Here is a 14201-nt window from a genome sequence, read left to right on the forward strand (position 1 = left end):
ATCTACCAAGCGACTGTGCCTTCGTAACCGACATCCCAGCCATGTGCGGCAGGTCTGTTCCGGCCCTCGCGCCCCCAACAATGCCTTACGGTGACCCTGCAAGACCAGTCCCTGGTTCCACGAGGAGCCGCACAGCCGTGCCTTGGGTTTGAACCGTGTCAGCCGCTGTTTGACACCCGGCAACCGTTTGCGTGCCCATTGTTGAGTTCTTGTCTGGATTTCCCCGATAAAGTGCTCGGCGATGATGTCGTATCTGTTACTGATTCAAGTTTCTAGCTATGATGCAATACCGGTTTTGCAGCATATAAGGTGTTGGACGTTTCTAACGGAGCTGACCCTGTAGCAAACGGTATTCTGTCAACAACCACCGAATATTCTTCTCGCATCTCGATTCATAGTTCGGCCCATACGCATCAGTCCAGACAACATCTGCACTACGGCTATCGCACCAGACAACCTCAAACAGAACAAACATGTGCTTTGGCAGCTCTAAAAGACGTGGGTACGGTGGCGGCGGCTACGGCCACAGTACAAACAGCAGGCCAGTCGTTGTGAACCATCACCACCACGGCGGCGGCGGCCCCGGCATGTCACAGCGTCCTATGGGTGGTGGTATGGGAGGAGGGATGGGCGGAGGCCACATGGGAGGCAACAGGTGGGGTGGTGGTGGTGGAGGAGGGGGAGGGATGGGTATGGGTATGGGAGGTGGAAGACGTCGATTTGGTGGTGGCAGGCGATATTAAACGACAATCTCGCGATGCTGCTTCCACCATAGAGCTCGCTTGGGCTTGACCAATGGCAGAGGTCGACACGGACCAAGCTGCGTATTTGCCAACGATGCGGCGCGAGTCACGGGCATTTAGCCGTGCTATCAAGCGCTGAACGTTAAGATGAGGGTTGACTTTCGTATAACATACTGCGCTATGCGAGGCGTTGCTTCAGAGATCACCAGATACAAATATATTGCTGTCTTCCATCGGCCTTATCGGCGTGTGTCGATCGACCCGCTTCATCGGAGTCCAGCATCTCTCCCCGGCAATACTTTACCACATTCTTACCCCAACTTTTGCTCCTGGGCAGCCCTCCAGGGGCCCCCAAACTCTATTCAACACCTCGTCTACACTGGCTGTGATTCCATGTCGTCTCTTACCACAATTCCAGCCTCGATCCGCTCGCAAACCATCAGCAAACATGGATATTGAGCCAGAAGCGCGCCGCCTCTTCTCGAGCATCGAGCAGAGCTTCTCCAAAACCGCCCTCGGCAACCAGCGATGGTACCTCGTGGCCCTCACAGCACTGACCGGGGGAGGAAGTCCCCACCTCGCCGACCAACTGTACCTCTACCTCATCCAACAAGCCCAGTACTCAACCTCGCCGTCCCGCCAAGCGCTCATCCGCCGCCTCCGCGAAGACCTCGTCAAAGCCGTGTCCATCATCGGCGTGTGCCGGCCCATCGAGGCCATCGTCGCCATCAGCAACGTCGAGCGCGAGGAGGACCGCGACTACAGCTGCTCGCGCGAGGGCTGGGCCTGCGACGACGCCAACCACCAGCGCGGCATGGACTGGCTGCACAAGGTCTACAAGCAGAATGTCAATTTCAACCTCAACCTCTTCAACGCCCACAAGGACTTTGACTGGATCTCAAAGGAGATCACCTACGGTCTCTACCTGTCGGACCGCCAGGTGTTGGACGACATCGACACCGAGCTGGTCGTCGTGTCGGGCATCATGATACAGAACCTGAAGAATGAGACGTGGTGGCACATTCGCGGCACGAGGAGGCAGGGCGTCTCCAAGGAGGATATGCACGTTGTTTACGATTGTATCAAGGAGGTGGCGGCGTTTCTGCAGATCAAACTGGACAGAGTGCCGACGGTCGACGAGGTCGAGCCCGACGTGTAGAACCACCTATAGATCACAGTCGCGGTAGTGGGTAGCCGCCTATCTCTTCGAAGAATTGCATTCCGCTGGCGAACAGGCCGGCCAGATCTTCTCCGATCCAGTCAGGAATCATTGCCGCTCTCGTGTGCTCCAGTTCGCGCATGTATTTGCCTGCTGTCTGCAAGGGGCGGTCAGTATTCGCACCGCTCTCTCGGTGAATCCAATACGTACCAGCACGCACGCCCCCATCAGCGTCCGGTCGACCGCCGTGTGCGCGATCGCCCCAGCCACGTTATCTGGTGTGTTCGCCTCCAATCCCTTTTCTCTCCACCTCTGCGAGTACGCCGCCGTGATGGCGGTCGGCGTAAAGAACGGCGCGACGCCATTGACGCGTACATGGCGCTTCTTGGCCTCGACCTGTGCGGACCGGAGCAGTCCGACAACGCCGTGCTTGGATGCAACGTACGCCGTGACGCCTGTGCCGCCGAAATAGCCCGACGTGGACGACACGAGTACGATGGATCCGGGACTCTGTGCCGTAGAGGTCTTGGCCAAGTAATGCAGTCCTAATTTCAGCGCTGGCGAAGGGGTCAGAGAGGGGTATGAATGTCGAACAGAAGGGGTCATACTGTTGAGGGTGCCTTTGAGATTGATATCGATCACCCTGTAGGCCTCCGTGGGCTCCTTGGGCTCTCCATCTTCGTGATCATCGTCCAGGTCGAGCACCATCTTGGACTCCATCGTCCCGGCATTTGCAACCACGATATCGACGCGTCCGAAGACCGATATTGCCGACTTGAACGCATCGTTCATCTGCGGCCAGTCCAGAATATTGCATGGGACGAAAAGTGCCTTGTCTGGTTTCGACAGACCGGATATCAGACTCTCAGCGGCGGATCTGGAAGATTCAAGGTCGGCGAGGACCACGTTGGCGCCTTTGGAGCTCAGTAGCTTCACCGTAGCTGCCCCTATGCCTCCAGCGCCGCCAGTGACGATCGCAGTCTTGGAGGTGAGCTCACCGAGGAGCTCACCGTCAAGTGATATCTGATTGTGCATATCGTCGGGGAGTTGTGAATTGCAAAGGTTCGTCTACCGACGGAAGGCATTGTTTGTATCGCCCAGGCCAAAGCATCGTGCCGACGTCCGATAGACTTTGCTCTGGTATCGTTCAAGAGCGTTTGAAGCTTGTGTACCGTCTGGTAGGTACCTACCCTGCGCAGTGGAACATTAATGCTTCTCCAACGCCTACTCCAAGTTATCGTAGTGAAGCGGGCCCGGAGGGGAGGTAGTCTCCCCGAACCCACCCTCTTATACTGCATTCTGCTTTGACACGGCACGTGTAACCACTTAGATGCCGGCGCATACATGGGTTGCCAGGCCTTGAGTCCTGCCCCAAGACTTCTCGGGTTCGCGAAATCCAGTTCACATACGACTACCATGACCCCAGAAGACACTGGTGTAACCCCCGAGCCCCGGCTACACTTGGGCCAAGTTCTCTCCGCAATTTCACCCCGCGCCTTTATGCAAGTCCTAGAGAGTGGGTCATGGTCGATAGGGGCCACATAAAGACGGTATTCGTGCCTACCCTGCGCTCTTTGGTCGCTGCGTCCTGCTCTCACGCCAGATTCTCTCCCAACCGGCACCATGGACATCGAACAGAAAGATCCTCAGGTAGAGTTGCGTGAGGATGTCGAGCTTGATCCCGTGAAGCTCAAGAAGCTGGTCCGGAAGATCGACTTATGGTTGATGCCAGCCATTTGGATCATCTACCTTCTGTCCTTTGTCGTATGTGGTTCTGGACTGGCTGTTTTCTCCAACTTGGCTGACAGCGAATGCAGGATCGAACCAACATCGGCCTGGCAAAGGTGGCCGGCATGGAGGACGAACTGAATATCAGCGCGAATGAATACTACCTCACGATAGCGCTGTTTCAAGTCGGTTATGTTGTCGCAGAGATTCCGTCCAAGTACGTCCCTCCGAATCGGAAGCACGCCATGTCGTCTAACAGCTCGTAGCATGATCCTGTCCGTGACTCGACCATCGCTCTATATCCCGACTCTGATGGCACTATGGGGTGCTGTTGCAGCCGCTCTTGGAGCTGTGAAGACCACTCAGCAGCTGATCGGTCTTCGTGTCTTGCTCGGCATATTCGAGGCCGGCTTCAGCGTAAGAGTGCCCTAGCATTAAGGGATGCAACGCTAACGAGAAAGCCTGCTGTCCTGTTTTTGATTTCGACGTGGTATCGCCCAGAAGAGCAGTAAGTGAGATGAGGAAGAGGAAGTCCGAATCTAACAGTCACAGGTCCAAAAGGTTCATCACCTTCCTGAGCGCAGCCATTATGTCCGGAGCATTTGGAAGCATCGTCTCTGGTGCTGTCAGTCATCCCCACGCGTATTGAGTGCCAACGCTTACCGTTTTAGATCACATCCGGTATGGACGGAGCCCATGGAATTCCAGGTTGGCGGTGGCTGTTCATTATTGAGGGCGTGGCCACAGTCGGAGCCGCGCTCGTCGCCCCGTTTTTCCTGTTGGACTATCCGTCCACCAGCAAGCGGCTCACCGAGGAGGAACGTTACATGGCCTTCGAGCGACTCCAGCGCTCGGGTGTGACGAGTCCACACCACCAACAGAGCCGTGCCGGGCACGTAAAGGCACTTACCGGGGCGATACTCAATTGGAGAGTTTGGCTTTTGTCGCTGGCTTACATGTCCGTGGTGGGATCGCTGTCGCTCAGCTACTTTTATCCCACGCTTGTCAAAGGTCTGGGCTATAGTTCGACCAACGCGCAGTAACTACCCGTCCCGGGAGCCACCTGATTCGTTAGCTGACAAGAGCAGGTTCATGACCGCCCCGCTATTCGTGGTAGCACTGGTGATTGCAATCCCTACCTGCATCCTCGCGGACAGAATGTCGAAAAGAAACGGCTATTTCGCCAACAGAGCGTTCTTTGTGACGGTGGTGCTCGGAACTGGGGGCATATTTTGTGCGCTAGCTGCTGGCATCCATGCGTACGTTCCTCGCTACGTCTTTCTCTGCTTCATCAATTCGGCCATCTGGACAGCGAATCCACTTGCCCTGTCATTTGCGAGCACGTGTTTGAGATCGGTCGACCCGGAGCAGAGAGCGGTATCACTGGCAATCATCAATGGATCCGGAAATCTGGCTCAATTGTATGGCAGTGCGCTGTTTCCAGGCACTGATGCGCCGGTTTACCTCAAAGGGTTCGGTGTTTACGCAGGACTGTTGATCATCGGGGCTAGCATGTACTCGGCGGCCTATTTTGCATTCCAGAAGTGGCCGTTCAAGCGGTCTCCAGAGGTTGAGGAGTAGGAGGCTGGAAAAGTCATACGGAGACTTGTTGTGGCACAGTACATGTTTCTTAGGCCTATAACTCGAATGATGACCTGACTCCGAATACTTTGTCGACTGTGCTTGCGGGCTACCGATGGAAACTCCAGTGGAGAAAGAAGCTCACGCCAGCTTGCAGACGCGAGGATGCACTAAGATGCCAAGTAGTCATGCCAAGATAATTCCGACACTGGCCCCGGACTGTCGCAAGTCTCCCCGGCACTGCTTTCCCCACAGGCATCGTGTCTGACATCCCGACGTCGGGGCAAGTCCCAGATTGCGCCTGTATCTCAAGGAGCGGACCCTGCATATCCCGTGTGTACTTTGAGGACTTGGATATCCCTCGACACGGCTCTGGACAGCTATTGTTTTGTACGTGTTGCTTTTCGTGCGCGATCCAGGGGAAATTCACTCCGCCATCTCGAGCTTCGGACAGCTCACGCAATGGCGGTCAACCAGCTCGCCGTACCCGACCACCAGGTCGAGGTCAGGAAACCGCTCGTCCCTGACAACATTCGCGGCTTCATGGCAGGTGCATTCTCCGGCATGGCCAAGTGCACAGTCGGCCACCCTTTCGACACCATCAAAGTCCGCATGCAGACGTCCACGCTCGGGCAGTTCAGAGGGCCCCTCGACTGTCTCATGCAGACCATTCGCAAGGAGGGCGTGGGAGCAGTCTACAAGGGCGTTACTCCCCCACTTGTGGGCTGGCTGGCAATGGATTCGGTCATGCTGGGCAGTCTGACGCTGTATCGACGTATGCTGAAGGATAACGTCCCTCGAAACACCATCCTTCATCGAGTTGAGGAGGACGAGACTGTTGCATTACGATCATTTGGACATGGAATTGCGGGCACCATGGCAGGGAGCACGGTGTGTTTCATTGCATCACCGGTCGAGCATATCAAGGCTCGATTACAGGTCCAGTACGCCGCTAACAAGGCGGATCGACTATATCACGGTCCCGTCGACTGCCTGAGGAGAATCTACAAGGCGCACGGTATTCGTGGCGTGTATCACGGCTTTCCAGCCACCTTGGTCTTCCGCTCCTTCTTCTTCTTCTGGTGGGGCAGCTACGACCTCTTCTCTCGTTTCCTTCACAAGCATTCGTCTCTCTCCACACCAGCAATCAACTTCTGGGCCGGAGGCGCCTCAGCTCAGGTTTACTGGATCACGGCATACCCGTCCGATGTGGTCAAGCAGCGCATCATGACCGACCCTCTTGGTGGTAGCCTCAACGACGGGGTTCGCAGGTTTCCACGTTGGATCGATGCAGCTCGTGCTGTTTATTCAGAATCCGGCTGGAGAGGGTACTGGCGCGGCTTCGTGCCGTGCTTCTTGAGGGCTTTCCCCGCCAATGCATGTGCGCTGCTGGCTTTTGAATCCGTCATGCGAGGTTTGTCGTGAACTTTGCGTGAACCGATTCACGTAGGGCCAGGGAACAACGCTGCTGCAATCTCTGCGTCTCTCGCCACAGATGGACTCATGCTGGAAAAGTCTTGCAGCAATCGTACGGCAAAAATGGTCCACCGTTCCCATCCTTCTGGCAACAGGTCTCGAAGTCGTTGATCCCGATTATGAAAGAATGAGTGGACGAGCAACAGCTGCCCGAATGTCCTGCAGCGGTCAACAGCTGGGTTGATGGATCCTTGATGACTTACTGGCCACACATCAAGAACGCAAGCGGGATGCAGCTCTTCACGTTGCTGATATTCCTCATAATCGCGGCCCATCGGAGAATACTCTCCAGAGTTTGCTTACACCGATGACGATCGTGCTCAGTCAAGGCGTATGGATGATGGAGGGCCTTGTAACTTCACCTCATCAGCTTCCCGATCAAGCGACATGGAGTTACATACAGAAAAGGGCGGCCAAGGTGGTATCGTGCCACAGAATAACGAGCTCGTAGCCACGATACCACCAGAACATTCGTGAGCACTTCTGGATCTGGGTCTGGGCTGTCATCGTCAAATCGGAGTGCTGGTGGGAGTTGAGAGCGCCACTGGTCTAACTGGTGGTACAGTTCTCTCGTGAGACTCATGTTGGGATAGTCGCCCGTTGGTGCTGCTTCAAGTTAGAGGCATCAAATCAAGAGCGCCGCACTTACTGCAGTAGTAGCTGCTGCTGTACACTCGGGTCAAGAAGATGCGGTGGGCGATTTGCGAAAGGAAATGGTAGTGATAGAAGGACTCGTCATCGTCTGCATCTGTCGTGGTGAAGGAATGCTTGAACTGCACAAACTTCGGCAGTGGAACTCGGTCCTCCATATCACGGATCTTGGAAGCAGGCAGATCCGTAAGCTCCTGAGTGAAGACCGTCTCAAACATCACGGTGATCCAGAACAACCGAGAAAACATATCTTTTGTCCATTCATCTCCTTCGTTTGATGTTTCCCAGAATTTGAGGCAGCAAGTTCCAGCACGCATCGTCATTGACCAGCAATCAACAGGTCGAAGAAGCTGTCCAAGATACGTTGCGGCAAGCAGGTAGAACTGGCAGATTTGCATGCTGTGCTCGCACTCCAGAAATCCGATCCTCTTCCTTGCCTCATTGTAGAAGGCCAGGCCAGGCAAGTCTCGCGTGCTTTGCTCGGAAGGTGTATGGTGGCTGCGGTCGGACAGGGGAGATGGATGATACAGGGGGCTTGTGCGGTGACTCTCCGAGAGAGTCTGAGAACCCCAGCAACCAAGAGCCATTGTCATCAACACCACGCAGCTATCCGCGTCGTAGCCAAAACCTCCATTGATGGCGGCCCCGAGTGTTCGGTGGAAATAGAGCTTTCGGTCGAGGACGGGGGTCATCAAGTTGAAGGTGGCAAAGTAGGCATCCGAAAGCTCTCTGACAGTGGAGACGCTAAGATCGGCCAGAAACCCCTCAGGATATGAACGTTGCTGTGAAATCGGAAGGTTCGGACGCTCTTCCTCCAGTTGCAGTGCATAATTTCCATTTGGGACAACCACTGATTGAGGCAACAGCTCCCGGACTGCAGGCCATTCGATCATCAGGTGCGCACTGAAAGAGATGGGCTTCACTTTGGGGTCTGCTAATTGCTGGGACGAATCCGGTTCCCGACCTGGTATGGGAGCAGGTGGCTGGCTTGCCGATGGGACAGTGATCTGATCAATCTTGGCGTCCAGCCGTTCCAGCTTATTCAGGATCATGCCCAGGGAAACTTCATTCCTGCTTCGATTAGCGACGCCGACTCACGCAGCACGACGCACTTGGTGGCTTTTCGCTCTCCATAGCTGCACTCGATCCCTGCATTTCGGCACGGTCCACATGGACGGGTTTCATCGCAACGGGTCTTTTTCAGGCGACAGTGCTCACAGGCCTGTTAGGAGTTAGATGTGCCATTCATTGCTGGCGAGCCACCTGCCTGCCTCGCAATAAAGAGCCGCTGTTTCTTTGTTGGTCGATCGAGGTCAGCGTTATCCGCCTCGCCCTGCATGCTCGCATACTTCGACGCGATGGCATTGGCAAGAGGTCGTTGGCTCGAAGCTCAGAAGTCGCGGCAAGGGAATGGGGTGCGGAGGTGTGGGAGCCTTGGCATTTCTCCAACCTCACCAGATATGGTCTTGGCGTACACTGGTCTTTGAAGAAGAAGGCGTCAACGAAGTCCTCAAGTCTCGAGCAAACGTCGGGTTCCCACTGACAGTGCAGCGTCTCTCTTATCCGGACAGTATCCTGTGAAACCTGGTGGTAGACAATTCAGTCTAACCAGCTCGGTCCTAGTTTTCCTTGGCGAGTCAAACGTTTTCATCACTTCGGCGTGTCCTGTACGAACATATCATTGCGCTATCATTTCGCTTCAATTGCGGTCTCGATGCCGCAACGCAATCCGCTCGTAACAGCTGTTCCTACATGATCTGAGACTATGCCTGCCTAACGGGAACCTGGCATTCATTTCTCCTCGACCTCTTGTCCACCATTCCGAGCGCGGTATGCGCCGACTGTTAGCCATTGGCGACCTTCACCTCAGCCATAAATATAACAAGGAGGCGTTCTATGCGCTTGAACCTCACGAAGAGGATGGTCTCATCATCTGTGAGCCTTTTCACCCAGCCCTGGGCACCGACACTAACTCCTTTAGGTGGAGATGTCGGCGAGAAAGCGGAACACTTGCGGACGGCCTTTGAGCTGACCACCCAACTGTTTAAGACGGTCATTTGGGTCCCTGGCAATCACGAACTATACACCTTGCCTAATGATGAATCGGGTCTTCGAGGAGAAATGAAATATCAGGAATGTGTCTCGATCGCCAACGAATATGGCGTTATCACTCCTCAGGTAAGTCCGCTACACTCATCCGACGCCTCTGACCGTTGCAGGACGAGTTCATTCGCTACGATGGCGAAGGTGGTCCGTGTCTCATCTGTCCCATATTCACGCTATACGACTACAGCTTTCGTCCGGATCATGTCACCCGCGAAAACGCATTGAGTTGGGCGGAAGAACAGAACGTCATGGCAACAGATGAGGCGCTCCTGCACCCCGACCCCTACGAAACGCGAGATAAATGGTGTGAGGAGCTTATTGCGAGCACCATACCGCGTCTGGAAGCTGCCGCAGCCCAGGGTATCCCATTGGTCATCATCAACCACTGGCCACTTCGACAAGACCTCATTACGATCCCGGCTGTACCTCGATTCACTCTCTGGTGCGGAACTAAGGCCACACATGATTGGCACAAACGATTCAACGCCAAGGTTGTTGTCACCGGTCATCTACACGTTCGAAGAACCGACCATATTGATGGAGTTCGATTTGAGGAGGTTTCATTAGGCTATCCAAATCAATGGCAAGATGCTCGAAATGCTGGCAGAGAGATTAACACCATGCTTCGCGAGATCCTGCCTGGTCCAGAGTACAAAGGAGATGAAGCGACAATTTGGCGACAAATTGGATAGCTCAAGCTTCCAAGCGTTCGAATCTTTGCCTTTCCTGTTCATCTTTTGCCAGTTCCTTGATGGTCCAGCTCCACAAATCCTCCTGCTTACCCTTGTCATAGCTCTCCTTGCTACTCGATATGGTCTTCTTCTCACTGAAATACTTCCCATTCACACCAGCCACTTCATCTCCCACAGCCAGTTCAGCCAAGAATGCTGACGCTTGTTTGGCGGTGTAGATGTTGTTTGTTCTCATCAGGAGGCGCAGCAACGGCAGAATGTTGGGGAGCACCTTCTGGGCAACGAAACGGAGCAAGGGCGGATAGTCTCTCGCCAGTCCGGTCTCGGGTACGAATCCCGGATCCACCGCATTGACTGTCCAATGTTTCCCATGCTCGGTTATACGGCGACCAAGTGCGTACGTCCACATAATGTTGCACAGTTTTGACGTTGTGTAGCGCACCCTTCCGTCTTTGGTGACCTTGGCTGGGTTAGGACGAGCAGCGTTTTCGGGTGTGGTGTACTCTGGTCCTGGCATACCGGTTCCTGCCTCTGGATCGTGTGTACCAGATGAAGTCAGGATGATGCGGGCATTGTCGGCAAGATGAGGCATCAAGAGGAAGAACAGAAGCGACCCTCCAACATGATTGACCGCAAAGGTTCTCTCGATTCCGGTTGGATAGAAGTCCACCTTCCCTGGAAACTGAAGTCCGGCGTTGAGCATGAGAGCTGAGATTGGGGGATACGCTCTCTGACGATAGTCTTCCGCGAAGGATCTGATCCGCTCCGGGTCGGAAAGATCTAGTGGCATATACTCGACATTCTTCTGACCGAGTGCAGCATTGAGTGAAGCAGATGCATTGTCGGTGTTGTTGCGGGATGCGACTACGACAAGTCGATCAGGACATTGTTTGGCGATAGATTTAGCTGTATGGTAGCCTAGACCTGCTGTTCCGCCTGTGATGAGGATGGTGCTCTTGTAGTTCGACATCTTGTTGACGATGTGTGGAATGCGGAACACAGAAGCGGCTGTTCTTCTTATACTTGGGAGGTATGCTCAAAAAGGTAATCCAGGGAGTTTAGATGCTCGAGCTCCGTCATTGGCCTACCGGAGGAATTGTTCTGCCGCCCCACAAGTTTAATCTGCACCTCTCTCGGAGACTCCTCTCTAATCTCCATCATGGCTTCTCTTCGCATGCCCGAGCCAACACGGCAGCCCCTGGCTTTGTCGGAGTATAAGGTTCTGTCATTCGATATCTACGGGTCGATTATTGAGTACAAGGCTCACATCTTAGCTTCTTTCCGACCGCTTCTTTCTCAACTCGACACGTCGTCCAAGTACCGTGATTCCACCCCGCTATCCGATGACCCAAAATCTGCCACAAAGGGTTCTATTGAGTTTCTAAAGCTCTTTCAGCAACATGAGGACGCCATCAAGCTCGAATTGGCTGAGAAGCCTCTGCGTTTCGATGAAATCATGCAGGAAATCTGGCAGCGCATCGCGATCGATCTGAAACTGACCTCGGATGACGCCAAGTCTTTCGGTAGTCGCGAGACCATTGCCTCGTGGCCGACCTTTGACGGGACGTTTGACGCTCTTTCGTATCTCAGCACCCGCTATAGGCTTGTCGCTTTGTCTAACATCGACAAATACGCTTGGAACATCACTGCTGATTCGGCCAGTCTTGGCGAGATACTGTGGTGGAAAGTCTTCACCGCAGAAGACTTCGGGCGCGATATGAAGAGGGCTGATGATGCCAAGCTCGAGACATTGATCAATCACTGCGAGTCCCAAGGGTTTGATAAGTCACAAATCTTGCATGTTGCACAGAGTCTCGGTCATGATCATGCTCCGGCAAAACGAAATGGCTTGAGCAGTGTCTTCCTGATTGGAGATGGCCCGGTATGGGGCAAGGAGGCGGAGAGCAGAATGGCAATCGAGAAGGGCCTCGTTGGCTATGCTTGGAGATGCAAGGACTTGCGCGAGTTTGCAGAAGTGGTGAAGCACGCGTTTGGAGATTAGTGATACCTATTGGAAGTTGTGGTGCGAGGCCACGGGGTCATCGGCGGGTGTGCCAGGCTGCATCGCCTCAGGAGAACAACGCGTTGTCAGCCTGCAACGCGCAAAACTACCATTCAGCTGCATTTAGTGAATGTCCATGAGTCACGATTATTCTGTTCTTCACGTCCCTCATCCTTTGTCACATTTCTTCTTCACCACGACTGCACGCCCACGATCACTTTCTGCTATGGACTGATACTTCTGTCTTCACCTGTCGATCGGTGCTTATCTTATTCACCATAGTTGTTGTCTTCACCTCAACTTCGTCCTCATCCTCATCCTTTATTCCTCCACTTTGCTCGACGATGCCTCCTCTCATCACGCCCGAACACAGCTCCTCCCCTCCCCCCTCCCCCCTCCCCCCTCTTCGGCATGCCGCCCCCCGCGCCGAAAGCGACAGTAGAGTGGGTTCAGCACCCAGTGCAACGGGGACTGCTCCGGAGATGGGATTTTCTAGGTACGTATGCGGTGAGGGATACGCTGATCGAACGCGCGCGGACAGAGCTGGCAGAGAACGACCAGAAGTCGTGGAGAGAATTCCTGGGCTGGACAGAAGAGAAGGAGGACTGGATTCTACAGTATATGTCTACTATGCATCCAAGATATCTTCGGGCGGTGCTGGCAGGGACGGTTGGGAAGCAGATGGAGGAAGATGCATGAACAAGGCAATCATTACCCTCGAAACGAAGCCCAAATATATCTGAACATCGCTGTGGAGGAGGAAACGTCTGAAAGCAGTCAGATACCGGGGTTGGGATTGGGTCCAATGACGGAGAAGCCTGGGTACGGCCCCGGTGTCGAGAACCTGAAAAAGGTGATAAAGCATATGCGGGCCTATTGGGAAGGTGAGGACGCCAATGAGAAGCTAATTGAGGAGGTGCATAGGGCGTTTCCGGCCAAAGGAAACGAACCAAAGAAAGGCACCAGGAGGTACTGTCCTACTGCGAGGTCACTCAAGATCCCGGGTGACTGAATCGATAAGGTAAGTGGAGAGTTGGAAGACGTGAAGAAGACCATGAAGGCTGCTGACCAGAAGTCACCTGTGGAGTGGACATTCTCCGAGGTTGGGTTCGCAATGCAAGGCATGAAGAGAACAAGAGATCATGAGTAGCATAAAGGCACAAACTATCTGTTTGAGCTATACACTGCGTGTTTGCGAGTGTTGGACAAAGACAAGTGGAGCATAAAGGTCTCGGCCATGATGACCGTGTTGAAGCCTGCGCATGCCAATTCCTGCGAGGTTCTTGGCACTTTGCTGGCTGTGTCATATGGGTTCGACGGTGGATGGGGCCTGAACCCTTCACTAGCTGGTGGAATCAAGATGCAAGGCAAGGGAGGCCTGCTGGACCACAGTTTGTCAGAGCTGTGGGTGGCTGGGAGGAAGCAATTCTTGGAGAAGAGTGATCTCTTCGACAGGCATTTGCGAAAAGATACGGCGAAGCTGTTGGCCGCTGATGAGGAGTTGAACGAGATCGAGACGGGAACCTGGGAGAAAAAGCTCCAAGAGCTCAGAGGCAGAACGGGCAAGCTGCTGTTGAAACTGAAGGAAGAAGAGGAAGGTCTGAAGCAGGATGAGGAAAAGCTTGCTCGCTACCGGGATGTGATTGGAACAGTAAACGATGCTCTTGGGCAATTGAAGTTGAGCAAGGAATGACTGGAGAAGGGGTGGGCAGTCTGATTACGTCCGGCAAGGCGAGTCTTTTCGGGATATGGAGGTCTGGTCGAAACAGTGTCTGCGCCCAATGCCTTCCAAGCAAGCCTCGAAGGCTACGGGTGTGTGGTGGAGGGGCTCGAGTCCACAGCCAGGCACGGCAAGTCCTGATGGACTAGGTGGAAGGCGATGTGCCGGAGACGATGACGGACTGATCTCAAATCTGCTGCCAGTGCCAGGGTCGGCAAGTCGTTGTGGACATCTCAGGTGAGTACACGCCAGAATTTCAAGCACAGGGCCACCACCGAAGCCGTCTGCAGAGTTGCTCTCACGCACTACTTGCTGGTGTCTGATCATGACATGCTCCTCGATC

General features: G+C 54.2%; 9 protein-coding genes across 9 annotated transcripts; 6 read left to right on the forward strand and 3 right to left on the reverse strand.

Annotated features, from left to right (window-relative positions):
- Nucleotides 1–1191: 1191 nt before the first annotated feature.
- HMPREF1541_05618 (uncharacterized protein) lies at nucleotides 1192–1902 on the forward strand (the record flags this gene model as incomplete). The annotated part of the gene is made up of 1 exon (XM_008719958.1): nucleotides 1192–1902. One exon carries the CDS (start codon nucleotides 1192–1194, stop codon nucleotides 1900–1902), a length of 711 nt encoding a protein of 236 aa, XP_008718180.1.
- Nucleotides 1903–1915: 13 nt separating this feature from the next.
- HMPREF1541_05619 (uncharacterized protein) lies at nucleotides 1916–2937 on the reverse strand (the record flags this gene model as incomplete). Its single annotated transcript, XM_008719959.1, has 3 exons — nucleotides 1916–2059; nucleotides 2113–2459; nucleotides 2511–2937. 3 exons carry the CDS (start codon nucleotides 2935–2937, stop codon nucleotides 1916–1918), a joined length of 918 nt encoding a protein of 305 aa, XP_008718181.1.
- A 588-nt stretch (nucleotides 2938–3525) lies between these two features.
- HMPREF1541_05620 (uncharacterized protein) lies at nucleotides 3526–5211 on the forward strand (the record flags this gene model as incomplete). Its single annotated transcript, XM_008719960.1, has 7 exons — nucleotides 3526–3666; nucleotides 3720–3847; nucleotides 3897–4047; nucleotides 4092–4138; nucleotides 4183–4255; nucleotides 4302–4669; nucleotides 4719–5211. 7 exons carry the CDS (start codon nucleotides 3526–3528, stop codon nucleotides 5209–5211), a joined length of 1401 nt encoding a protein of 466 aa, XP_008718182.1.
- Nucleotides 5212–5673: 462 nt separating this feature from the next.
- Nucleotides 5674–6636, forward strand: HMPREF1541_05621 (uncharacterized protein; the record flags this gene model as incomplete). The annotated part of the gene is made up of 1 exon (XM_008719961.1): nucleotides 5674–6636. One exon carries the CDS (start codon nucleotides 5674–5676, stop codon nucleotides 6634–6636), a length of 963 nt encoding a protein of 320 aa, XP_008718183.1.
- A 250-nt stretch (nucleotides 6637–6886) lies between these two features.
- Nucleotides 6887–8390, reverse strand: HMPREF1541_05622 (uncharacterized protein; the record flags this gene model as incomplete). Its single annotated transcript, XM_008719962.1, has 3 exons — nucleotides 6887–7043; nucleotides 7089–7293; nucleotides 7337–8390. The coding sequence occupies 3 exons, from the start codon at nucleotides 8388–8390 to the stop codon at nucleotides 6887–6889; spliced, it is 1416 nt and encodes a 471-aa protein (XP_008718184.1).
- A 780-nt stretch (nucleotides 8391–9170) lies between these two features.
- Nucleotides 9171–10136, forward strand: HMPREF1541_05623 (uncharacterized protein; the record flags this gene model as incomplete). The annotated part of the gene is made up of 3 exons (XM_008719963.1): nucleotides 9171–9273; nucleotides 9320–9516; nucleotides 9558–10136. 3 exons carry the CDS (start codon nucleotides 9171–9173, stop codon nucleotides 10134–10136), a joined length of 879 nt encoding a protein of 292 aa, XP_008718185.1.
- A 1-nt stretch (nucleotide 10137) lies between these two features.
- HMPREF1541_05624 (uncharacterized protein) lies at nucleotides 10138–11106 on the reverse strand (the record flags this gene model as incomplete). Its single annotated transcript, XM_008719964.1, has 1 exon — nucleotides 10138–11106. The coding sequence occupies one exon, from the start codon at nucleotides 11104–11106 to the stop codon at nucleotides 10138–10140; it is 969 nt and encodes a 322-aa protein (XP_008718186.1).
- A 189-nt stretch (nucleotides 11107–11295) lies between these two features.
- On the forward strand, nucleotides 11296–12138 carry HMPREF1541_05625 (uncharacterized protein; the record flags this gene model as incomplete). The annotated part of the gene is made up of 1 exon (XM_008719965.1): nucleotides 11296–12138. The coding sequence occupies one exon, from the start codon at nucleotides 11296–11298 to the stop codon at nucleotides 12136–12138; it is 843 nt and encodes a 280-aa protein (XP_008718187.1).
- Nucleotides 12139–13378: 1240 nt separating this feature from the next.
- HMPREF1541_05626 (uncharacterized protein) lies at nucleotides 13379–13831 on the forward strand (the record flags this gene model as incomplete). The annotated part of the gene is made up of 1 exon (XM_008719966.1): nucleotides 13379–13831. One exon carries the CDS (start codon nucleotides 13379–13381, stop codon nucleotides 13829–13831), a length of 453 nt encoding a protein of 150 aa, XP_008718188.1.
- Between the last annotated feature and the right edge of the window lie 370 nt (nucleotides 13832–14201).

This window comes from Cyphellophora europaea (assembly GCF_000365145.1).
Source record: "Cyphellophora europaea CBS 101466 unplaced genomic scaffold supercont1.5, whole genome shotgun sequence".
Taxonomy (NCBI): Eukaryota; Fungi; Ascomycota; class Eurotiomycetes; order Chaetothyriales; family Cyphellophoraceae; genus Cyphellophora; species Cyphellophora europaea.